This window comes from Cherax quadricarinatus, chromosome 5 (assembly GCF_038502225.1).
Source record: "Cherax quadricarinatus isolate ZL_2023a chromosome 5, ASM3850222v1, whole genome shotgun sequence".
NCBI lineage: Eukaryota > Metazoa > Arthropoda > Malacostraca > Decapoda > Parastacidae > Cherax > Cherax quadricarinatus.
Window position 1 is genome coordinate 52,705,535 of NC_091296.1, and position 25,843 is coordinate 52,731,377.

At 44.1% G+C, this 25,843-nt stretch overlaps 1 protein-coding gene across 1 annotated transcript in view; it reads right to left on the bottom strand.

Annotated features, from left to right (window-relative positions):
- Positions 1 to 21,594, bottom strand: part of Clic (chloride intracellular channel protein 5) — a 154,520-nt gene extending 132,926 nt beyond the window's left edge. Inside the window, exon 1 of the mRNA XM_070101898.1 lies at positions 21,438 to 21,594. Coding sequence (XP_069957999.1) covers positions 21,438 to 21,500 — 63 coding nt within the window. The 5' untranslated portion in view covers positions 21,501 to 21,594. The remainder of the gene's footprint in view (positions 1 to 21,437) is intronic.
- Between the last annotated feature and the right edge of the window lie 4,249 nt (positions 21,595 to 25,843).

Sequence of the window (25,843 nt, forward strand, 5' to 3'; positions counted from 1 at the left end):
CGCAATACGCCGTCCTCGCAACCACCTGTTGCATCAAGGACATTTACCTATTGCCTACCGCTGCCGCTGAGTGGTGGTGGTGATGCTGCTGTTGCTGTTTGCGGCTGCGTTTATGCAGTTTTACTGCTTTTTCTTCTACTGTTGCTGTTTTTGCTGTTGGTGGTGGTGGCGGCAATACTGCTGCAAGTGGTGCTGCTGTTACTGAGGTTGCCGCCGACAAAGTGAGGGTTATTGTAGCGGTTTGGCGGTAAGTCACAACGGTATCCGAGTACGGGAAGAATGGCTGGGTGTTAAGTAGCAGCAGGGGCTATCCTCACCCCTGAGGGATCTGTGTGACAGAAAGGTCAGCAAATGGAGGCGCCACTAGGGATATAGTCACACTGACTATTGGGCTATCCTTTGTTAAATCTACATAGTATGCTCTTTATGTGCCTACAACACCTGTATGCCCTTAAGACCGCTGTAAAAATCGTATTCTAGTACCCAATCTAAAACCCTGAATACTTAGTGGAATGTCTGTGAACAGCAACCCTAAACAAAGTCATGATTTACTAGATTTTCAGGAAACTGCAATAAACCGATCAGGATATGTTGGGACATATCAGTTGTCCTTCGTGATGGCTATGTAGGCCTGCCAGTGGCCCGCAGGACTGCATAGCCATCACACCCTAGATGGTCTAGCGCGGGCAGTGGTCCAGTTTCCTGTGGAAGCTTCAACTTTTGTTCCGACAACAGAATGCAAAACGGATGTAAAGACAGGCGCTGGTAATACTATGTACTAAAACGAACGTGCGGACAGGAGGTGGAGGGCGGTATATACTCCCTTCCGAATTTGAGGCTAAATTTAGTAGAAACGGCGAGATAGATTACGGCCCATCTGAGAACCATGTTACATTCTTACAAGACTACAGGAGGGGGAGGAGGGGTTCTTACTGGTTTGCGGGATCATCATCCCCACGTACTGCTCTCACATCAAACCTTACAGGGCAAGAAGATAACATTAAGAAATGAATAGGAAAGTAAAGGTAAGTGTATACTGAATACTAGTAGTAGTTTGTAGGGTTTGCCTGTCATCTTATATAAGACTATGAGAACAAGAGAAGACCAACAATCCTGCCAGCGCGCAAAAGATTGTGCAAGATTCATTTCACACTCAAATGACAAACAGGTACGGTGATGCCTGGCTGGGTGGTTACAGGGTTGAGTAAGAGAAAACTAAAGCGAGTGGGGTTGCACAATTAAAGAACTACAACCGTGTGTAAACAAACATTTACGCATAGTTGAAGACATTTATGAAAGAAGCTACGAGTGGCTTCTTCCATAGGACTTACGAAGTCACCGTAAGTCCTATATAAAGAAAAATGGCGAAGATCAGGAAGAGTTTGAGGTAATCAGTCCCCCAGCCTGCAGTCAGTCCATTAATCTTGAGAATACAACATATGATTGGTGGGTAATCTTTGTCAGGAAACAGGATAAGTGTTTCTTGATACGGGTCTTAGTCATATGATGACCCGCAGCTGGAGCTTCTGACAGGTAAGTCAACCTTCCGCTGGCTTACCCATCCACCCCTTCAAAAAATATGGTTATGATTTATTCCTACAGCACATGCGCGAAGAAGTGTCTTATATACTGTAGACAGGCGAGGTGAAGCAGGGAATTCTTCATTTGCCTAACCTATAGGCATGACCTACTTCCACCTTGGATTTGTCCAATGTGATATCGCCCACGACCGCTTCACCTCGTCTGTCTACAGTATATAAGCCACTTCGCGCATATGCTGTATTCATTTCAAGATTGATGGACTGACTACATCGACTCCAGGCAGAGGGACTGATTACCTCAAACCCCCTTCTGACCTTCACCATTCTTTGCATAGGACTGATGAGGCCATTGTGTGGCGAAAAGTTTCCTCAGAGATACCGAAGTGTTGCACATGTGGCTGAACCATTTCCCTGCAGTATCGCAGACTACTCCCACACCGTGGAGGCAGAAGGCGTGATCTTGCTAGCTGGTGTCACCCAACTGCAGTATGCAGCTTGGAAATGCTGTAACTACTGAATTTTTGTGGGACCGTGTTGATGACTGCTATCATAGCTGCTTCTAAGCACTTTCGGCAACATAGGACACTTTTATCGTATAATTAACTTGGCTACTCTATACTTCATGAGGTAGCCCTGAGTGCTCCTGTGTCGGACACAGGCATTGCTGTGGTCGTCGCGGTTCAATGTCCTCTCAACTTCCAGAGATGTTTCACCCACATTCTTATCACCCTCCACGAGGAATATCAACTCCTGCTTTTTACTAAGCAGTGATGGTTCAGAGTTGACAGGTATTTTAAACTAGACTGCCCTTCTCCGTGTGGTTTCTCAGGGCTTTTAACATAATTAGCTAAATACATCCTCATTTTGCTTCGTAATTTTCCTAACTACGTTCCCAACATTAACGCTTTCTGTAAACTTGAAAGTTTAAGTTAGGATTTGCTAGGTTAGGTTACATACACACACAGTATATCTAACCACCAATAAAATGGCTGTCAATGAGGTGGCTGAGAATAACTAGGAAATATTCAAATCCTCACGTACTCCTTTATGGCAAAATTATATGCGTATATTACAAAGATTTAGGGAAATCAGCACTATTACCAATTGCGATAATCTACCAATTTCATCATATTACTTGTATTATGCCTTTAGTATACATTTGATGAGTTTCGAGAGTTTTCATACTCCCGCAGCCCGGCCCTGGGCCAGGCTTGTCTTTCCTGATCAACCAGGTTGTTGCTTATGGCGGCCCGTTGCCCGTCGCACATATACACGCCAGATAACCTTATGATAACTCGTGCACAGAGTCAAAAAGCATTTTAAATCCCTCCTTCACATGTAAGAAATTTACCAACAGACCCCGGACTATCAATAGGGGAATGGACAAGTACCTGCCAACTATTATCGACCAGTCTGGCTAGTGTTTATGTAGGACTGGGTGCAGCATCAAGCAGCACACAAACTTCAGCCAGACTGGGGATGAGCGATGATTCCCAAACCCCAACAGTCCACAAATGACTAGGTATGTATTGATTGGTAGGCGATAGGGGCAGGCGTTTAAAGACTTTCCCAAATATCTTGCTGCACACGGAAACGAACCTAAGCCCTTTCGGTTGTGAGCCGAACTCTACGAATGATCATATGAAATTTGAAGTGTGTGTGAATAAAGATGGGGGTCGCACTCTAGAACACTACTAGTCAGAAACTGTCACCTCCCCTTCGGAGGTGAGACAAAACAATATTAATAAGAAATAGTTAATCATTCCATAGATAAGATACCTCAAATCTTCAGTGTTTATCCATAATTTACAATTAAATTGGAAATGACTACTGGGTACGCTGCAATATCCAAAAATAAAAGTGCGATCTGACTGGAGCCTTTACAATTTGATGCTGAAAAGATGAAGTTCATTGCCTGATGAACTGGCCGCTGTTGACGGCAGTAATCAAGACTACTGTGATAAGAACATAAGAACATAAGAACGAAGGAACACTGCAGAAGGCCTACTGGCCCATGCGAGGCAGGTCCAAGTCTCCTACCGGCTTAAGCCAATGCACCCAACCTAGTCAGGTCAGGTCACATTGACTTAAGGGAGGAACACGGCAACCGACCTGGTAGCACAAGCTATCAGGTCTAACTCACACCCACCCACATCCACTCATGTATTTATCCAACCTATTTTTAAAGCTACACAACGTTCTGGCCTCTATAACTGTACTTGGGAGTTTGTTCCACTCATCCACAACTCTATTACCAAACCAGTACTTTCCTATATCCTTCCTGAATCTGAATTTTTCCAACTTAAAACCATTGCTGCGAGTCCTGTCTAGGCTAGATATTTTCAGCACACTATTTACATCCCCTTTATTTATTCCTGTCTTCCATTTATACACCTCAATCATATCCCCCCTAATTCTACGTCTTTCTAGAGAGTGCAGATTCAGGGCCCTTAGTCTATCCTCATAGGGAAGGTTTCTGATACATGGGATCAACTTTGTCATCCTCCTTTGTACATTTTCCAGAGAATTTATATCCATTCTGTAATAAGGTGACCAAAACTGTGCAGCATAATCTAAATGAGGCCTAACCAAGGATGTATAGAGTTGAAGAACAACCTGAGGACTCCTATTATTTATGCTTCTTGATATGAAGCCAAGGATTCTATTAGCTTTATTGCGAACACTTATGCACTGTTGTCTTGGTTTCAGATCACTGCTAACCAGAACTCCTAAATCTTTTTCGCAATCCGTAATATTAAGATCTACATTATTTAGTTTATATGCGGCATGGTTATTGTCCTGTCCAACATTTAGAACTTTGCATTTGTCTATATTAAACTGCATCTGCCACCTCTCCGACCACTGCATCAGTCTATTCAAATCTTCCTGGAGTGCTCGAATGTCCTCGTCAGAATGAATTCGACGGCCTATTTTGGTGTCATCGGCAAACTTGCCGATGTCGCTCTTTATGCCCTCATCTATGTCGTTTATGTAGATTGTGAACAGCAGGGGGCCCAACACTGACCCCTGTGGAACACCGCTCGTGACACTTCCCCACTCTGATTTCTCCCCATTTATGCAAACTCTCTGCTGCCTATTTGTCAACCATGCCTCTATCCAGGAAAAAATTTCTCCTCCTATTCCATGTGCTTTAATTTTCCTCAATAGTCTCTGATGTGGGACCCTGTCAAAAGCCTTACTGAAGTCCATATACACAATATCATATTCATTACCATGATCTACCTCCTCAAATACCTTAGTGAAAAAAGTTAATAAATTCGTAAGGCAGGAACGCCCCTTTGTAAAACCATGCTGAGATTCGTTGATTAATTTATGCTTTTCAAGGTGGCTACGAACTGCCTCGGCAATTATTGATTCCATAAATTTTCCCACTATGGAGGTTAGGCTTATTGGTCTATAGTTCGAAGCTAAGGACCTGTCACCTGTTTTGAAAATAGGTATCACATTTGCCATTTTCCACTTATCTGGCACCATGCCAGTTTGTAGTGATATGTTGAAAAGATTAGCCAAAGGTGTGCTAAGCACCTCTTTACATTCCTTTAGAACCCTTGCATACAGTTCATCAGGGCCTGGGGATTTGTTAGGTTTTAATTTATCTATTTGCCTAAGGACCATGTCACTTGTGACCCTAATAGTGCACAGTTTATTATCGTCCTGTTCTACATAATTTATCATTACTGGAATATCGCTGGTATCCTCCTGTGTAAAAACTGAGAGGAAGTATGTGTTAAAAATTCTACACATTTCCTTATCACTGTCAGTGAGCTGACCCGAGGAACTTTTGAGTGGGCCTATCTTGTCCCTGATCTTACTTCTGTATACCTGAAAGAATCCTTTTGGGTTAGTCTTCGATTCTCTTGCAACTTTAACCTCATAATCTCTTTTTGCTTTTCTAATTCCCTTTTTTATTTCTCTCTTTAACTGAATATATCGATTTCTCAATTGCCCCTCTCCTCTTTTGATTTGCCTATATATGCCTCTCTGATGAATGGTTTGAAAAAACCGACAGGTTGAAGATTGAGACACTTATGCAGCATATGGGAATCTTTATTCAGGAAACGTTTCGCCACACAGTGGCTTCATCAGTCCAATACAAAGAGGAAGGCGTAAGGAGAGGAAGAGTATGAGGTAATCAGTCCCTCAGCCTGGAGTCGATGTGTTCAGTCCATCAATCTTGTAGAATGTACAGCATAGGGCCGTAGACGTGGCTTATATACTGTAGTGAGGTGAGGTGAAGCAGGCGGAGGCGGGGTCATAGTGGTACCCTCCACTAGTCGAAGTAGGTCTTCGTCCAAAGGTTGAACAAGTGTTGAAGAATTCTTTGTAACAAGATCCTATAATGCTGCAGTGTCTGACAGTTGTGATGAATGGTTTGAAAAACCGACAAGTTGAAGATTGAGACACTTATGCAGCATATGGGAATCTTTATTCAGGAAACGTTTCGCCACACAGTGGCTTCAGTCCAATACTGATGAAGCCACTGTGTGGCGAAACGTTTCCTGAATAAAGATTCCTATATGCTGCATAAGTGTCTCAATCTTCAGTCAAGACTATATACTAAAACGCAATGATGGCATTGGAGAGTGCACAGGCATTATTAAACACACCAACACTCAACAAATTACAATATTAGGATTGCTCGATTGATTAATTGGGTTCAAAGCCTATCTACTACACAATGTCATTAAAGCTGCATTTAACCTGTTCACAGCTAGTCAAGAATAGTTATCCTTAAATTAGGGATTAAAGTAAACTCTCAGGATATATACACAAATATTTTTGTATAAAACCTTTACAATAGGAACAATACAAGAATCATTTTTTATAATTATGAGAATGGTATACAATACAGACAAGTGGACAAACAAGACATGTGCAACAGCTGGGTATCTACAGTCGAAATTTTTCGCCAACACAGTAGGCTTCTCAGTGCCATACAGGTGTCTAAATATGAAGACAACTGGTAGTGGAGGGACAAAGATGATGTTATCGTTCCTTCAACTTTGAAAAAGTACTGTATATAGTTTTGTAGTGATCAGTCCCTCGGCCTTGAGAAAAGTTCAGCTCCAGGCTGAGGGACTGACCACTTCAAAAGCTACTTCAAGGTTACCTGGAGGTTATTCCGGGGATCAACGCCCCCGCGGCCCGGTCCACGACCAGGCCTCCCGATGGATCAGGGCCTGATCAACTAGGCTGTTACTGCTGGCCGCACGCAGTCCGACGTACGAGCCACAGCCCGGCTGATCCGGCACTGACTTTAGGTATCTGCCCAGCTCTCTCTTGAAGGCAGCCAGGGGTTTATTGGCAATTCCCCTAATGCTTGATGGGAGGCTGTTGAACAGTTTTGGGCCCCGGACACTTATGGTGTTTTCTCTTAGTGTACCAATGGCGCCCCTACTTTTTATTGGCGGCATTTTGCATCGCCTGCCCAGTCTTACTTTCGTAGGGAGTGATTTCTGTGTGCAGATTTGGGACCATTCCCTCCAAGATTTTCCAAGTGTAGATTATGATATATCTCTCCCTCCTGCGTTCCAACGAGTACAAGTCAAGTGCTTTCAAGCGTTCCCAGTAGTTAAGGTGCTTGACAGAACTTATACGTGCGGTAAAGGATCTCTGTACACTCTCTAGATCTGCGATTTCACCTGCTTTGTATGGAGATGTTAATGTACAGCAGTATTCCAGCCTAGAGAGAACAAGTGATTTGAAAAGGATCATCATGGGCTTGGCATCTCTCGTTTTGAAAGTTCTCATTATCCATCCTATCATTTTCTTTGCACGTGCGATCGTGGCACTGTTGTGATCCTTGAAAGTGAGATCCTCAGACATTACTACTCCCAGGTCCCTTACATTATTTTTCCGCTCTATTGTATGGCCGGAGTCAGTAGTATACTCTGTTCTAGTTATTATCTCCTCCAGTTTTCCATAACGGAGTAGTTGGAATTTGTCCTCATTGAACATCATATTGTTTACCGTCGCCCACTGGAAAACTTTGTTTATATCTTCTTGGAGGTTAACCGCGTCCTCAGCAGATGACAGCCTCATGCAGATCCTAGTATCATCCGCAAAGGATGATACGGTGCTGTGGTGTATATCTCTGTTTATGTCTGATATGAGGATAAGGAATAAGATGGGGGCGAGTACTGTGCCTTGTGGAACAGAGCTCTTCACTATGGCAGCCTCCGATTTAACTCTGTTGACCACTACTCTTTGTGTTCGATTTGTTAGGAAGTTGAAGATCCATCTCCCCACTTTCCCAGTTATTCCTTTAGCACGTATTTTATGGGCTATTACACCATGATCGCATTTGTCAAATGCTTTTGCAAAGTCTGTGTATATTACATCTGCATTCTGATTTTCTTCCAGTGCATCCAAGGCCATGTCATAGTGATCCAGTAGTTGTGAGAGGCAGGAGCGACCTGCCCTGAACCCATGTTGCCCTGGATTGTGCAGATTTTGGGAATCCAGGTGATTTGCAATCCTGCTTCTTAGCACTCTTTCAAAGATTTTTATGATGTGGGACGTCAGAGCTATTGGTCTATAGTTCTTAGCTAATGCTTTGCTGCCACCTTTATGGAGCGGGGCTATATCCGTTGTTTTAAGTGACTGTGGAATCTCACCCATGTCCAAGCTCCTCCTCCATAGTGTACTTAGGGCACGCGAGAGGGGTTTCTTGCAGTTCTTAATGAAAACAGAGTTCCACGAGTCTGGGCCCGGGGCTGAGTGCATAGGCATGTTGTCAATGGCTTTTTCGAAATCTATCGGAGTTAGGGTAATGTCGGAAATCTGGCATACATTTATGGAGTTTTGAGGCTCATTCATGAAGAAATCATTTGGGTCGTCGATCCTCAGACCGATTAGTGGTTCACTAAACACAGAGTCGTACTGGGATTTCAATATTTCACTCATTTCCTTGTTGTCATCTGTGTAAGTCCCATCCTGTCTGAGTAAGGGCCCAATACTAGATGTGGTATTTGCCTTGTTTTTGGCATATGAAAAGAAATATTTTGAATTTCTTTCAATTTCACTAATAGCTTTAAGCTCCTCCTGCCTCTCCTGGTTCCTGTAAGAGTCATTTAGCTTAAGTTCGATAGTTTCCACTTCCCTGGTCAGTGCCTCCTTTCGTGTATCAGATATTCTAGCACTCCTGAGGAGCTCAGTGACTCTTCGTCGTCTTCGTCACATCAGCTTTACATATTTAAACATATCTATATTCGACTAAAGAAGATTACTGTGCAGGCAAAACGCTTTGACAGTAAAGGCATCCAACTGTTGCACATGTGTACCCAATACACAATTCTAGTAAAAAAAAAAAAAGGCACCTCGTATTAAAATTCACCTAAAACTCCTAGCCCAAAATGAGTAACTTTCGAAACCCGTCAAAGATATATCAAAGGAGGTTTCAGTAGGTACCATAATGATTAGAAAAACAATCCCGGTACATTATTATACTTGTGAGGATGCACTAGACTTTTAAGGGTCATACCACCTTGGGAATAGGAGGCAGTCTGGTTTGACCATAGAATGGAGAAGGTAGGTCTAAAACTGAATCAAGAACCTTTCACCAGTATCAAGACTGTCCTTGAAGGGCCATAGCGGTCTACAAAATCGAATCCAAGGACACCGGAGGGATGCATGTGGTCTTACTGTTATGTACAACGCCAACGTTGTCGAAGTGCCACAGCTTCTACACGAGACGGGCAACAAACAACTACACTCTGACTGTACCATTCAAGAACATTACCTCATCTGAGATACAATACTTAGTTTGCAAATAAAGGTAGGAACTCTTAACCTAACCCTGTAAAAAGCTGCGTAAATAAGAGAATTAAATGAGAGAAGATAGGAGCGAAGAAGGAGAGGTGAGAAATGAGATTATTGGAGAGAAATGAAAAGAAATGAGTTTAGTGTTGAGAAATGAAATTAGTCGAGAGAAATGAAAAAAAAGGAGAGAAAAGGATAATTTTTATTTAGCAAAACTGGATACACCAACAGTGTGCTGCTACCTTATTCTATGATAGTTACACAGTGGAAATTAAGCTCGTGCTGGTGGCTCGGATGATAGCATCCTCAGTTCACACAGTGAGGGACCGGGAATCGCTCTCTGGCACGGGAGAAACGTTGGGCACGTTTCCTTACACCTGCTGCCCGTTTACCTACCAGTGAATAGGTGCCTGGGTGTCAGAATGCTGTGGGTCGCACCTGGAGAAGATTAGAATCCCAGTGGAGACAAGGAAGACAGTCCCCGATGAAGCACTGGCTTTACCAAATTATCCTAGGTAGCTAGACCTCCGTGTTAAAAGGTCCGAATATAATCTTATCTTCTCTCTCATATTCCATTACGCAGGGAGGGTTTCATAGTGTTGAAATCTGTTAGCCTGAGGGCGGGAATGAATGGGGATAACGTCAGGTAGAGTTAGTATCACTTGGGAATTACTATGGCAGCGGTCGCGCGCGCCTGAGGGGAAATGTGCGAAGGTAGAGATATAACGAAGGTTATTTAGTAGACTGTAGAGCGGTGTTAATGATATACTTCTTCGGAGGCTTCTTACTTTATTGATAACTAGTGGTGGGTTACACAGGCTTGTGTGTTTGTGCCCATGGCCCGGGCAGGGCCATGACCACGAGAGAGAGCTGGGAGTACTTGTGTCTTGATGCCAGGCCGCTGTGTGAGTGAGAGCGAGGCAAGTCTGGGCATACTGAAGTGGCAAGGCCTATAGATGGCAGCACCTGAGTGGCGCGAAATATGAACTAAGCTGGCAGACAGCATGGGCTGTCTGTGCAGACAGTACAGGCTGTCTACAGAGAGAGAGGGGGATAATGTGAAGGTGGGAGGGATGAGCGAGTGCGAAGGTGGGAGGAGAGAGCGCGAAGGGAGGGGTGTGAAAGGGGTAGGAGTACGTAAGGAGGGGGGGAGTGTGGGGGGGGTGAGTCAGCCCACTACCACCAGGAGATAGTCCCACTTTCCCTTATCGGCCGTGACCCCACTTTTCACCCACCCCTCGTCCTCTTGCTAATACGTCCCCCACCTCTACCATCAAACATGACAATACAAACTACTACGTGAATTGTGATAGCTACGCACCACAGCCACGGAGAGTACTAAGGAACGTTTCACTAGTTCTCTCATTCGTTCATTCATACACGCGCATTTCTTCATTCAAAAGTTTCTCTTCCCTCAATTGATTCTCATCTTAAAAAGTCAACAGTTAACGTTCCTCAACGTATTTTTCTCCAAATTGTTTTATTCCTAAATTTGATTATATTAATATGCTAGGCTATATCACAAACCTGTAAAAACTTGCATTTAAGTCACAAATGAAATTAGAAAAACACGCCGTGATGAGTCTGCCAATAAGGTGGCCGAGCAAAAAATCAGCTCATCCTCTTAGTTAACAGCATCTCACTGCTACTAAGACAGTCAAATGGGTGACTGTCTTAGCAGCAGGGGGTATGTGTGGGGCAGCAGGCCTCCAGCATCAACAGCCTGGTTGACTAGGCAAGCACCAGACGAGCCTGGCCCATGGCCGGGCTCCGAGAGTAGTGAAACTCTCGAAACTCTCGAAAGGGAGGGTAAGGTAAGGTACGAATTAATGATTTTAATGTGCTCAACTGGGCCCCGTTTTCTGTTCGAGCGTCACGACTTTTTATCGTCTTAATCTTCATTTTATTGCCATTGTGGTATGTTACACTAAGCCAATAAACCTAATAACAAATAACGAGAAATTTACTGCAAATCCTACGTGAGAAATCTACACAGAATCTGCGAAGATGGTTAGGAAAAGGAAACCTGAAATTGTGCGAGAATGGAATACTTTCCTAGACCTACTGTTAACAGGTAAAATGGGGAAAAAGGTAAATTTTGGCTGGTTAGGCTATTTGGCTTTGTTAGGTTTATCCAAAATAAAAAAAAAACTTCATATCGACATGTCAGGTAAGCTTGTGATTAATGCAAACACTAGAAACGTCAAATATGAATTTGTATAAACATCAGCAATTTATCCTGAATAAAGCTTATGTGGCAAGTCATTTCCGGACACATTTATCACTTTGCATTTAGGTTTGGAGCAATCAAAGTGGCCCATCTTTCCAGTGACAAGCAAGTGACGGGGCACCTAAAGCAGGCCAGGAGAAGGTTACGCCCTTGCACCAAGCCTTCACCTCCAGTGTGAGAAACCCAACGAACAGCCACTGCAGCCTACACATACCACTGGAGCTGCATCATCCACCACCAAAGCCACACCTCCTAAGGTGTGGCTTTGGACATCGGTCATACCACACATACAAATTACACCAACACCACTGGAGGTATTTCATCCACACGGGCGAGTCAGAGGGCCACCAAACTAGTCACGCCAGTGTCCACGGATGAAGTTTTCATTTTTCCTGCCCTATGATTCACCGATTTACAGAATACAATACGTCTGGCTACTAGAGGCGAGGTCTGCTCATAGTTTTATTCCAAGAAATGTAATGCTTCGCAAAAAAAAAAAACTACAGTGCATTTGCTTTCGAGCAAAGACAACAGAATCATAATGAGGAGGACGTCCAAATAACACCACAGGATCACAATATAAACTCTCAAAAATCACAAGATTTGGCACATGTGCAAAAACCTGAGTATCTCTATTTTGTAGACGTTTCACCATGCAGTGTTTTTTTTTTCAATACAACTCAGGGAAATCTGTCACAGCTTAGGAGCAGGTGTTGAGCACCTGTATATAATTCTGCAATGCTGAGGGACTCGCTTTCTTTTCTGGTCTTCCATTTATGTCCCTGTACTGTATTAAGAAAACCACTAGATGGTGAAATTTTTATAAAATGAAGATACTCAGCTGTTGGACATGCTTCTAATTCATCGACTTATCAGCACTGTGTACAATTGATATATTACCAGAGGATCCGTTTAACTCAATGGGAGAAAGTATAAAATAAATCCAGTTAAGAGTAAGGCATAGTGGGCACAATAGGCGAACACTGCATCAACATCCTTGATTGCAGACTATTCAACATCTTACCAAAAGATATCGCAAACACTGCTGGGACAAGTGTAGAAGTCTTAAGAGAGACTGGACAAAGTATCTCTACCAAGTACCAGATCAAACAAGCTGTGATGAATATGTGGACCTGGCAAGCATCAAACAAGGCCGGATCAGGGCCAGATGTATTAAAAAAAAAAATATATATTTTCAACTGTTATCCTTTCAAAATCTGAAATTGTAAAATCTGAATCCAATATTTCAAGTTCTATCTTGGTTAGGTATCTTTAATGTCTCATATATTTCTGTAGTATTTATAACCGTTTTCCACGTGCACATTTCAAATCTGTCCCCTCATCATTCTATACCTTTCAAGAGTGTTCAGAGCAGTCTTAATCTTCATAGGAAAGATGCTTAATAGCATTAACTGTCATTATCTTTGCCTCTGAAAGCATATACGTTAGTTTTACAATGCAAATACTTTAAAAAATGGGGCACTCAGTCCATACAAAGCACTAACGTGGATGTTTCGGTTGTGCGGGTGTTAAATATTCTGGGAATCATCGCCTCCTAGTCTCCGTCTAGGACCACACCTCAAACTGGAAAAATGAATTTTTGTAACACACCCATAAAACCTGTCACTTACTCCTTGAAACACTTCCAAGCAACATCCCAACTCCACTGTAAGCACTTACGACACGGCAGCCCCGGCCTCAGACTCCTGCAAGCAAGGAAGCACTTCGGCCCAAGTCTCAGTCTCATCCGGCATGACCACGCTCCGTATCAAGTTCACAGGCGCCGAGGTCACCTTCCCTTTCCAGCACCTGCACCTCCACACAACCGTCTATACTGAATCACACATGCCAGTGCACGGTAAAACAGCATATTTAGATGACACAGGTAAAAAAATGGCACAAGTGAAAAGTAGGAGAAATGGTACATTTTTTCTGCATAGGTTTGGTATGGATATACCTTTGACGAGTTTAGAGTCTTTCTACTCCCGGAGCCCGGCCGTGGGCCAAGCTCGTCTGTGCTAGCCTGGTCAATCATCCTGTTGCTGTTGGAGGCCTGCCACCCCCTATATCCATCACAGCCTGGTTGATATGGCACCTGGTGAAGATACTTTTCCAGTTTACTCTTGAAGACGTCTATACTTGTTCTGGCAAGATGTTGAATAATCTGGTGCCCACCGCACCCCTGCTTTTCACTGGGTTATTTTGCACTTCCTCCCATATCTCTCGCTCCAGTATGTCGTCATTGCAGTGTGTACATTTGGGACCAGGCCCTCGAGTACCTTCGAGATATATAATATCATGTATCTTTCTTTCCCTCTCTCCAGTGAGTACATATTCAAGACTAAGGCGTTCCCAGTAATATAAATGCTTGTGTTGGTAAGTTAGGTTAAATTAAATATGGATGTTGGGTATTTCAGGTAATGGCACTATCCTAGCACCTCTGCTGTTCCACATCTTCATAGCAGACAAATATAAACACCTGTCACAGTTTTGTATCATTTGCAGATGACACTAAAATAAGCATGAGAGTCACTTCGGTAAGACAGTGAAAAATTACAGGAAGATATAAGGAGCGTTTTCCAATGAACAGGGGAGAACATGACGTTCAATGGTGATAAGTTCCAACTGCTTACGTATAGAAAGAATGAACTCAAAATGAACACTGTATACAAACACAAGATGATCGTCAAATACAACGAAAGGAACACGTGCAATATTTGGGAATAATTATGTCAGCTGATCTTTCTTTCAAAGAACACAATAAGACAAAGGTCACGACAGCCAGGAGGATGACGGGGTGGGTAATTAGAACTTTCAGAAAAAGGGAAATAATGACAATGGTGACACTTTTCAAGTCGCTTGTGCTCCCTCACTTGGGATACTGTTGTGTTGACAGCCCCGCTGAGGGCTGGAGAAATATCAGAGGGGAAACAAATACAGAGATCATTTAGCGCCCGGACAGAGCCAATGAAGCTTTAAATTACTGGGAACGCCTTAGTTTTAAATATGTAGTCACTGGAGTGGAGGGGATACTTGATAATATATACCTGGAACGTACTCCAGGGCCTGGTCCCAAATCTGCACACTGCCATAACATACTGGAGCGAGAGATATGGGAGGAACTGCAAAATAACCCAGTGAAATGCAGGGAACACTATCAACATCCGTGACCCCAGGTTATTCAACATCTTACCAGAAATCAGACACACTGCTGGGACAAATGTAGTTTTCAAGGGGAAACTGGCCAAGTATCTTCAACCAGGATGTGATGGATGTGGGATAGCGAGCCTCCAGCAGCAACGCCTGGTTCACCAGGCTAACATCAGACGAGCCTGGCACATGGCCGGGCTCCGGGAATAGAAAGATTCGCAACTAATCAAAGGTACAAGGAATGTGGTTCAACTTTTTTTTCACTTCTGCCAATTGCAATTGATTTTTTTTTTTTTTTACAGAAAGTTACATCTACTACCTCTCCGGCCAAAACACCAACGCATCCACGTCAGCCAGAAGCTTCTTGATGTCCTTTGAATGCACGTATCTGTAGTCTAAGTGTCTTCATGTAATAAAGTTGGTAGAATTACCGACAATATGTAAATTAAAGGACACAAGTGCAACTGTAATGTAATGGCTTGATAAAAGCTCCTGGAGAGCGACACGTTGCCACAATAAAATGTCACATTAGTTGCACTTGTGTCCTTTAATTTACATAAGTGTCTTCAGCAAATTTTTGTTTATTCCTACAAACGAGGGACTCAAAACAGTCCCCAGTGAAACGCCACTTGTGGCTGACACATGATTTTTTTTTGTACTCTTCATATACAGTAGAAGGATATTAGACAGCAACCAACCAGGGAGGTACTACCATCCTGTCATTTGTGTGCGAAACTTCTTGCAGAATTGGTGGTCCTTTTGTCTTGTGGATATACAAGAGGAAGGCCTTGATGCAGGAGGCCTCTTGATCTAAGGAATCAGATTACGTCCCAATCCCCAGGCGCTATATGACCCATGCATATAATTAGATCAATGGTATATAATACGAATAAATCAACAAATAAAACCCGTGCAACACCTGGGCATCTTTATTGACGCGTTTCGTGCATCATTCATCTAACAGAAACATGAAGAGTTCCTCACTCAGGTCTGTTACATTATTAAGCCCCCCCCCCCCTCCTCCTTCCTGGTGGATGAAGTCTCGTTACAAAATGTCCAGTGTTGCAACTGTCTTGTTCATCAATAAACAAAAGAACATTTCCCTGAATTCCACTAACTTCCATCACCCGCACAACCTGGCTGAATCAGGTTATTGCACGAGTGTCCTCCATTATAAATATCAATATGGATAACCCTCATATGGCTGCCCCTGCACTGTTGCCTGCATCACGCAGTATCCCCTCCCCGTCCACCACTACCTACTTTCTCACTGAGAATGGAGACTCGTTGCAAGTGGTGTTCCACAGAGGGTCGGTGCTTGGACCCTTGTTCACAATCTACATAAACGATATAGATAAAATAAATAGCGACACAAGCAAGTTTGCCGAGACACTAAAATAGGCCGACAAATAGTCCGGAAAGGACCACCTAAATAATGCCTGCGTTTCACACTGAAACACGCACAACCAATTGGCTTGATCAATTACAAAAGCGCACAACACAAGGTTGGACGCAGGATCCTAGAATCATCACTCATCAGAACATCAAACAATTTTAACCAAATAACGGCTTAAAGAACATAGCAGAGTCTCTTGCCAGGAAGCTTTAGACCTAATTCCCACATAGCAGCATAATTAATCACTGCTGTAGGTCTCCTGATTTATGTGCTCATCTAGGTCTTTGTTCGTTACTTATCAAGTTCACTGAGTGGGGAAACGTTCTCAGAACATGGCATTATACTGCATTTGCCTTTTCCACTGTATCGGTATTTTGTACTATTTCTCTCAGTACATGTATATACAAAGTAGCCTAGCTACCATAGGCAGCTTTCACCTTTGTATATCTTCAGCTGATCCTATTTATTACTTCTAGCATAATATCCTGTCCTGAAATTAACAAAAACAGAGATAACAAATTATTAGATATAATCGTCTGAACTACGGTACATAAAGTACACCACAATCACTTTATTTATTATTATTTTTTAGAAATACTATCGCCACGGGCGCTTAGGCAGTGTTCGAAATTGCTGGAGCTACTGTTACTGCGCCACAACCACTACCTCTATCGAACACCTGCACTACACCGGAAACATTCTCACTTTCACTGCAGCAGTGTGGCATGCCGCCGCCAGCAACAACCACCTCACTACAGACTTCGTATCAATGCCACTGCACGAAAAGACCACTGCAACCACTATACAATTCAAATACGAGTTCCTATGCAAAGCGGTACACCCGTCAACACGTGTTTAGCCTTCCCTCACGTCATATTTGACATGAATTGGTAACAGGTGTTTGGTGTCATCATATAAATGGGGGTGACCACCCTCCCTCTTAGCTCATATTGCCGTAATAAAGAATGCTCCACACATTCATTCATCAAAACCCTACACCTAAGGGTTAAATCGTCAACCGGGCTGTAGTGTTCTCACACTGTGCTAATGTCAACATTTTTTATCGAGTTTATTGTATATTTACTTCAGTACATCTTACTCCGCCCTTCGATTATGAAAAAAAAAAGGGGAATGAGCAGAATGAGACCAAGGTCAACACCAATGAGCGAAAGGGATCAAGGTCACAACACCAGTGAGCGAAAGGGACCAAGGTCACAACGCCAGTGAAAGCAATACCAAAGTCAACCATTGAGGAGAACGATGGCGAATGTTTATCATGGGGTATGGCGGGTGCCTAGACAAACTAGGAAGTGAAAAAATGTGAAAGGTAACTCAGGAATGAGGAAAATTGAATAATTTTTTAAATAGTTATGGGAGACCGAGCGATAAGGGACACGATAACCATTGCATAAAAAGCAGAACTACAAACCGAAAGGCACTACAGACACGTAAAAAAAATATGGACGAGCATTTTAAGAGATATGGAAAGTCATCATATGACTAAAGACCCACACCAGGAGGAATATCTGTTTTTCATGACAAAAAGAAACTAATAGCGATCAAGGAGATACTTCCCGGATGGATGACTAGTGGTAAGGTAAAAAAAAAAAAAATCTGAAATGATGTCAGTGCGCGCACCATCAGGACAACCCTTTCCCGGTGTCTAGTGTCAAAGTTCACATATACTGCTGTGATTCTAACCTCACAAGATGGGAAATCTTACGGCTGGCGATTGTAACCTCAATGACTGCATAAATCTTACAGTTATTCTAACATCGTAAAGGGGGCTGAAGGAATCTTACAATGATACTAACCTCATGATGAAGATGCGGTAATCTTACCTCAGTAATTTCAACTTCCCAATGGGGCTTAAGGAAATTTAAAGCAGTGATTCTACCCTCGTAACCTCTTAGCCAACTGAATTAGTTGGGTGTAACGTTACCAACATAAGATTAAACCTTAGTAACGAAGGTGGCAATTATGAGGATAATGAAGGATGGTACCGAGTGTGCCAGCGGTGGACTCCACATAACGTTCTCAAGTTTACAATACCAGCCGTGGGGCTTACAGACCACAGCGTTCATTAAGTTCCTGCAAAAACACGCCAGGTGTTATAAGCGAACATTTCAAATAGAAACTAGTGCAAACTTCTTTTCACCTCTAGTATGATGCATACTGGTCCAAGGAAATGTTGAAAATAAAGCGAAAGAAACAATAAATCACTTCGGAACTGCTCATTACTCTGTAATTTGTCTATGATTGTAATCATGTGATAACGTGTTTATCATTCATTACCTTTGAAACTTGTCATGATTTTGACCAGCTCTACCTGGAGCTCATTACCTTTGTAACTTGGTCATGATTATGACCAGATCTAGTTCATTACCTTTGTAACTTGCTCAGCTATCAAAACTTTGGAGTCCAGTCCCTGGACCAATTATGTACCTCTGTAATCTTTTGACTACCGCCCACAGGATGGGCATGGGGTGCATAATAAACATATTAAACTAAAGAGAGCCTCACTATGGGGTGGAATTAATACGTGTGCAAGTTAACTAGAGCCATCAGGCCGCTACTAATTAAGCCACTTATTAAACCAATATACCTCGCTTGGGTAACAGAAGTATTAGACCCTATTTATGTGATAAGCAAGAAAAACAGCTCGTTATAAACAAAACCTTGATCAGAATTTGAGAAAGAGTTAACTTTCCATAATGGATAATTAACCAACTGCCAACAAACATCATACTTGCACTGTCTGGCATATAATCTATGATCTCAATGAAACCCAGAGTAAATAAAAATATATGAGTAATAACTACTGCTGTGTTAAGACTTGAGTACGAATGTACAAAAGACAGAGGCTGCTACCAGACGAAGTTTCAAAGAGATCCTCTATCATAGGATAACCGGGTCATCCGTGTGATCATACAATCAAGAACTTTTAGTGCGATAATTACAACCACCTAAGTTTATCACAGATTTATGACGCCAGGAGAGCAGATTTAGAATTGGCTCCCACAGCAACGGCCTGGTTAACCAAGCACCAGACTAAGCCTGGCCCAGAGAATATGAAAACTCAAAACCCATCATAGGTATACCACAGAAATTGGGCAGGCCATGTTAATGGCCTCCTCTCCTCCCACGCTGGGTCAGCCTTCGCCAGCCTCTCCTCCCATGCTGGGTCAGCCTTCGCCAGCCTCTCCTCCCATGCTGGGTCAGTCTTCGCCAGCCTCTCTCCTCCCATGCTGCGTCAGCCTTCGCCAGCCTCTCTCCTCCCACGCTGCGTCAGCCTTCGCCAGCATCTCCTCCCACGCTGGGTCAGCCTTCGCCAGCATCTCCTCCCACGCTGGGTCAGCCTTCGCCAGCATCTCCTCCCACGCTGGGTCAGCCTTCGCCAGCATCTCCTCCCACGCTGGGTCAGCCTTCGCCAGCATCTCCTCCCACGCTGGGTCAGCCTTCGCCAGCATCTCCTCCCACGCTGGGTCAGCCTTCGCCAGCATCTCCTCCCACGCTGGGTCAGCCTTCGCCAGCATCTCCTCCCACGCTGGGTCAGCCTTCGCCAGCATCTCCTCCCACGCTGGGTCAGCCTTCGCCAGCATCTCCTCCCACGCTGGGTCAGCCTTCGCCAGCATCTCCTCCCACGCTGGGTCAGCCTTCGCCAGCATCTCCTCCCACGCTGGGTCAGCCTTCGCCAGCATCTCCTCCCACGCTGGGTCAGCCTTCGCCAGCATCTCCTCCCACGCTGGGTCAGCCTTCGCCAGCATCTCCTCCCACGCTGGGTCAGCCTTCGCCAGCATCTCCTCCCACGCTGGGTCAGCCTTCGCCAGCATCTCCTCCCACGCTGGGTCAGCCTTCGCCAGCATCTCCTCCCACGCTGGGTCAGCCTTCGCCAGCATCTCCTCCCACGCTGGGTCAGCCTTCGCCAGCATCTCCTCCCACGCTGGGTCAGCCTTCGCCAGCATCTCCTCCCACGCTGGGTCAGCCTTCGCCAGCATCTCCTCCCACGCTGGGTCAGCCTTCGCCAGCATCTCCTCCCACGCTGGGTCAGCCTTCGCCAGCATCTCCTCCCACGCTGGGTCAGCCTTCGCCAGCATCTCCTCCCACGCTGGGTCAGCCTTCGCCAGCATCTCCTCCCACGCTGGGTCAGCCTTCGCCAGCATCTCCTCCCACGCTGGGTCAGCCTTCGCCAGCATCTCCTCCCACGCTGGGTCAGCCTTCGCCAGCATCTCCTCCCACGCTGGGTCAGCCTTCGCCAGCATCTCCTCCCACGCTGGGTCAGCCTTCGCCAGCATCTCCTCCCACGCTGGGTCAGCCTTCGCCAGCATCTCCTCCCACGCTGGGTCAGCCTTCGCCAGCATCTCCTCCCACGCTGGGTCAGCCTTCGCCAGCATCTCCTCCCACGCTGGGTCAGCCTTCGCCAGCATCTCCTCCCACGCTGGGTCAGCCTTCGCCAGCATCTCCTCCCACGCTGGGTCAGCCTTCGCCAGCATCTCCTCCCACGCTGGGTCAGCCTTCGCCAGCATCTCCTCCCACGCTGGGTCAGCCTTCGCCAGCATCTCCTCCCACGCTGGGTCAGCCTTCGCCAGCATCTCCTCCCACGCTGGGTCAGCCTTCGCCAGCATCCCCCACGCTGGGTCAGCTATCGCCAGCCCCTCCCATACTAAGAATTTCCTGGCCGTTCCTTCCCCTCCTCCACTCTAATACTGCAACGCCTCCTCCCACTTCCCCAGCCTCTCCCAGATCTGGCCTGGTATTTTACGACTCACTCACCATGGGTTCTAACCCGCGTTTTTTTCACAGCCCCATCATATACTTCAGTCTCTCACCAACCCCCACTGACAAACATATCCGCTTTAAAACACCGAGTAGAAATGGGATGATGCAAAAATAATAATAGAGGACTAGAGCCTTACATTAAACGTCTGGGGAGGACAGTGGGAAAACCCCACAAGTCGAATATGGACGTGTACCCACCTGTACAGGTGCCCACCTGTTTAGCAACTTGTGATCAACTATGTACCTACCTATGGCCACCTGTTTGCCCATCTGTGCCCCCCGGTGTACCTCAGTACCTGATAACCCAGCCAGCACCACCACCTCGCGCACACGTATACATGTGTCACCAGGCATAATTAATGTTTGTAATTACAGTGCGAAATGACAGTAAGTCAATCGCTTCCTTTTATGTGAAATAAAGTCAGTGTAGAGCGAAAGTTGAGGAAGGTAGTGTAAGGGAGGGAGGGAGGGAAGTGTAGCAGGAGGTTCACAGCATGACAGCTGAACCTTACACTGCATTACAGCCCATGTTTCTACGTTATAACCCGTTAATTCTTACCTTTATGATGAGCTCCACCTCCGGGACGGAGCCGTTCTCCTGACCGTTGGTTTCCTCGGACATATTAAGGGTAATAAGGTAGTGTTGGGTGTATCTCTGAGTGACACAGTGCACACTAGCGGTGTCAAGCTCACACTGACACACACCACCACCATCACCACCCACCTACACACAACCTTGCCACACACCGCTACACTCTCATACTCTTGTAACAACTTATCTTACTATTAATTACTCTCATTTATCATCATGTCAACCTTTTCAGGGAGTTTCAGCACGCAAATTGCTAAAATATGCGCGTATTAAAGTGTGTGTGTGTGCAGTGTTAATGTGGTATTAAATGATTGTGGTGGTATGAGGCATGGGTGGGTGGGGACGCATGCGCACCATGATGCTACCATCATCATGGTAGCTCCACCATACCCTCCACCAGCCTCACTCACTCCCGCCCTAACTTCAAACTTTCTACCATGCCACCAACGATGCTACCCAGGGAAGCCCAGTCTTGGTCACACCACTAAGACGTCAGTGTTTGTCACCTTAAGTTGGACTACATGTTCCTACCAACATCTTAATCATGACTATTTCGATTTTTAACCTTCGCTTTGTCTGACATTTTTGGGGGTTATCCTTGGTGATTTACATATATGTTAACTTATGTGTGATAATTTACGTAACTATTTGTGTACCTGTCCCTAAATAAACTTAAACTATGGTCACCACTCTACACCCAATAACAAAATTGTTATAATTATTTTCTGTATCATGTTAGAACATAAGAACATAAGAACGAAGGAACACTGCAGAAGGCCTACTGGCCCATGCGAGGCAGGTCCAAGTCCCTATCGGCTTAAGCCAATGCACCCAACCTAGTCAGGTCAGGTCACATTGACTTAAGGGAGGAACACGGCAACCGACCTGTTAGCACAAGCTATCAGGTCTAACTCACACCCACCCACATCTACTCATGTATTTATCCAACCTATTTTTAAAGCTACACAACGTTCTGGCCTCTATAACGGTACTTGGGAGTTTGTTCCACTCATCCACAACTCTATTACCAAACCAGTACTTTCCTATATCCCTCCTGAATCTGAATTTTTCCAACTTAAAACCATTGCTGCGAGTCCTGTCTAGGCTAGATATTTTCAGCACACTATTTACATCCCCTTTATTTATTCCTGTCTTCCACTTATAAACCTCAATCATATCCCCCCTAATTCTACGTCTTTCTAGAGAGTGCAGTTTCAGGGCCCTTAGTCTATCCTCATAGGGAAGGTTTCTGATACATGGGATCATCTTTGTCATCCTCCTTTGTACATTTTCCAGAGAATTTATATCCATTCTGTAATACGGTGACCAAAACTGTGCAGCATAATCTAAATGAGGCCTAACCAAGGATGTATAGAGTTGAAGAACAACCTGAGGACTCCTATTATTTATGCTTCTTGATATGAAGCCAAGGATTCTATTAGCTTTATTGCGAACACTTATGCACTGTTGTCTTGGTTTCAGATTACTGCTAACCAGAACTCCTAAATCTTTTTCGCAATCCGTAATATTAAGATCTACATTATTTAGTTTATATGTGGCATGGTTATTGTCCTGTCCAACATTTAGAACTTTGCATTTGTCTATATTAAACTGCATCTGCCACTTCTCCGACCACTGCATCAGTCTATTCAAATCTTCCTGGAGTGCTCGAATGTCCTCGTCAGAATGAATTCGACGGCCTATTTTGGTGTCATCGGCAAACTTGCCGATGTCGCTCTTTATGCCCTCATCTATGTCGTTTATGTAGATTGTGAACAGCAGGGGGCCCAACACTGACCCCTGTGGAACACCGCTCGTGACGCTTCCCCACTCTGATTTCTCCCCATTTATGCAAACTCTCTGCTGCCTATTTGTCAACCATGCCTCTATCCAGGAAAAAATTTCTCCTCCTATTCCATGTGCTTTAATTTTCCTCAATAGTCTCTGATGTGGGACCCTGTCAAAAGCCTTACTGAAGTCCATATACACAATATCATATTCATTACCATGATCTACCTCCTCAAATACCTTAGTGAAAAAAGTTAATAAATTCGTAAGGCAGGAACGCCCCTTTGTAAAACCATGCTGAGATTCGTTGATTAATTTATGCTTTTCAAGGTGGCTACGAACTGCCTCGGCAATTATTGATTCCATAAATTTTCCCACTATGGAGGTTAGGCTTATTGGTCTATAGTTCGAAGCTAAGGACCTGTCACCTGTTTTGAAAATAGGTATCACATTTGCCATTTTCCACTTATCTGGCACCATGCCAGTTTGTAGTGATATGTTGAAAAGATTAGCCAAAGGTGTGCTAAGCTCCTCTTTACATTCCTTTAGAACCCTTGCATACAGTTCATCAGGGCCTGGGGATTTGTTAGGTTTTAATTTATCTATTTGCCTAAGGACCATGTCACTTGTGACCCTAATAGTGCACAGTTTATTATCGTCCTGTTCTACATAATTTATCATTACTGGAATATCACTGGTATCCTCCTGTGTAAATACTGAGAGGAAGTATGTGTTAAAAATTCTACACATTTCCTTATCACTGTCAGTGAGCTGACCCGAGGAACTTTTGAGTGGGCCTATCTTGTCCCTGATCTTACTTCTGTATACCTGAAAGAATCCTTTTGGGTTAGTCTTCGATTCTCTTGCAACTTTAACCTCATAATCTCTTTTTGCTTTTCTAATTCCCTTTTTTATTTCTCTCTTTAACTGAATATATCGATTTCTTAATTGCCCCTCTCCTCTTTTGATTTGCCTATATATGCCTCTCTTTTGACCAATCAGATATTTTAATCTATTGTTCATCCATTTAGGATCATTTTTGTTTGATCTGATTTCCCTATTTGGAACATAATTTGACTGAGCAGCTAGAACTATGCCCTGGAAAGCATCATATCGGCAACCATCACCACCTACCTGACCCCTAGTCAGGTCATTCCAGTTCAGCCCACCTAAGTAATTTTTCAGTCCTATGAAATCAGCCAAGCGAAAGTCAGGGACGGAGACTTGATTGCCATTATTAGGGGAATTCCATGATATGTTAAAACTGAGTGATTTGTGATCACTCTCCCCAAGCTCATCATTAACCTCAAGATTATTAATTAGTGTTTCCCTACTGGCAAGAACCAAGTCAAGGAGGTTATTTCCCCTAGTTGGCTCTGTCACAAACTGTTTTAAAAAACAATCCTGGATCGTATCAAGAAAGTCACCCGACTCTAAATTTCCTGTCAAATTGCTCCAGTCAATCTGTCTATAGTTGAAATCTCCCATTAGCACAACATTTTCGTATGTGGATGCCTTACGAATTTCGTCCCATAGAAGTTTACTGCACTCCCTATCAAGATTTGGGGCCCTGTAAATCACACCCAAAATTAGTTTTTCTCGGCCCTCGAGAAGCTGTAACCAAACAGATTCAGTGGCTGACGCTTCTAATTTAATATCTTGTCTAACACAACAATTTAAATTGTCTCTGACATACATCGCTACTCCACCACCTTTCCTGTTGACCCTGTCAGTGTGGAATAATTTATAGCCTTGTATGTGACATTCAGAGGGCATCTCTCTATCTTTCAGATTGAGCCAGGTCTCTGTTATAGCAATAATATCTATGTTTCCTGCACTTGCAATTAATCTTAGCTCATCTATCTTATTTCTAACACTCCTGCTATTAGTATAGTAAACCTTAAGGGAGCTAGTCCCTTGCTGCCCTCTGCTGTCCCCCTTTGTTTGCTGACCTGTTCTATTGTCTTTATTTATAACTTCATGCTGAATGCCTTTTATACATTTACTGTTTCCAACCCTAGTGTTGCAACCTGCTTGTTTCCCACACACACCCATACCTCTATCTTCCATCAGTTTAAAATCATAGGCATTTCACCAACGGCCTTCTCAATCGAGTCTGCAAGTGCTACCACCCCTGCCCCAGAGAGATGAACCCCATCCCTTGCATACATATCATGTTTGCCATAAAAGTTGTTCCAGTTGTCAATGAATGGGATTGCAAGTTCCTTGCAGTATCTGTCTAGCCAGCAATTTACACCAATTGCCCTAGACAACCATTCATTTCCTACTCCCCTTCTAGGCAAGATGCTACATATGATTGGGATCCCTCCCTTAGACTTAATGAAATCTATAGCTGACCTGTACTTATCTAGCAGCTCTTCTCTCCTACCCTTCCCAATATCATTTCCACCAGCACTGAGACAGATAATGGGCTTGTTCCCATTACCTGACATGATATTATCCAGTCTGTTGACAATGTCCCCAACACCAGCTCCAGGGAAGCACACTCTATCTCTCATCTTCTTATTCCTATTACAAAAAGCACGGTCAACATATCTTACCTGAGAGTCACCAACCACAAGAAT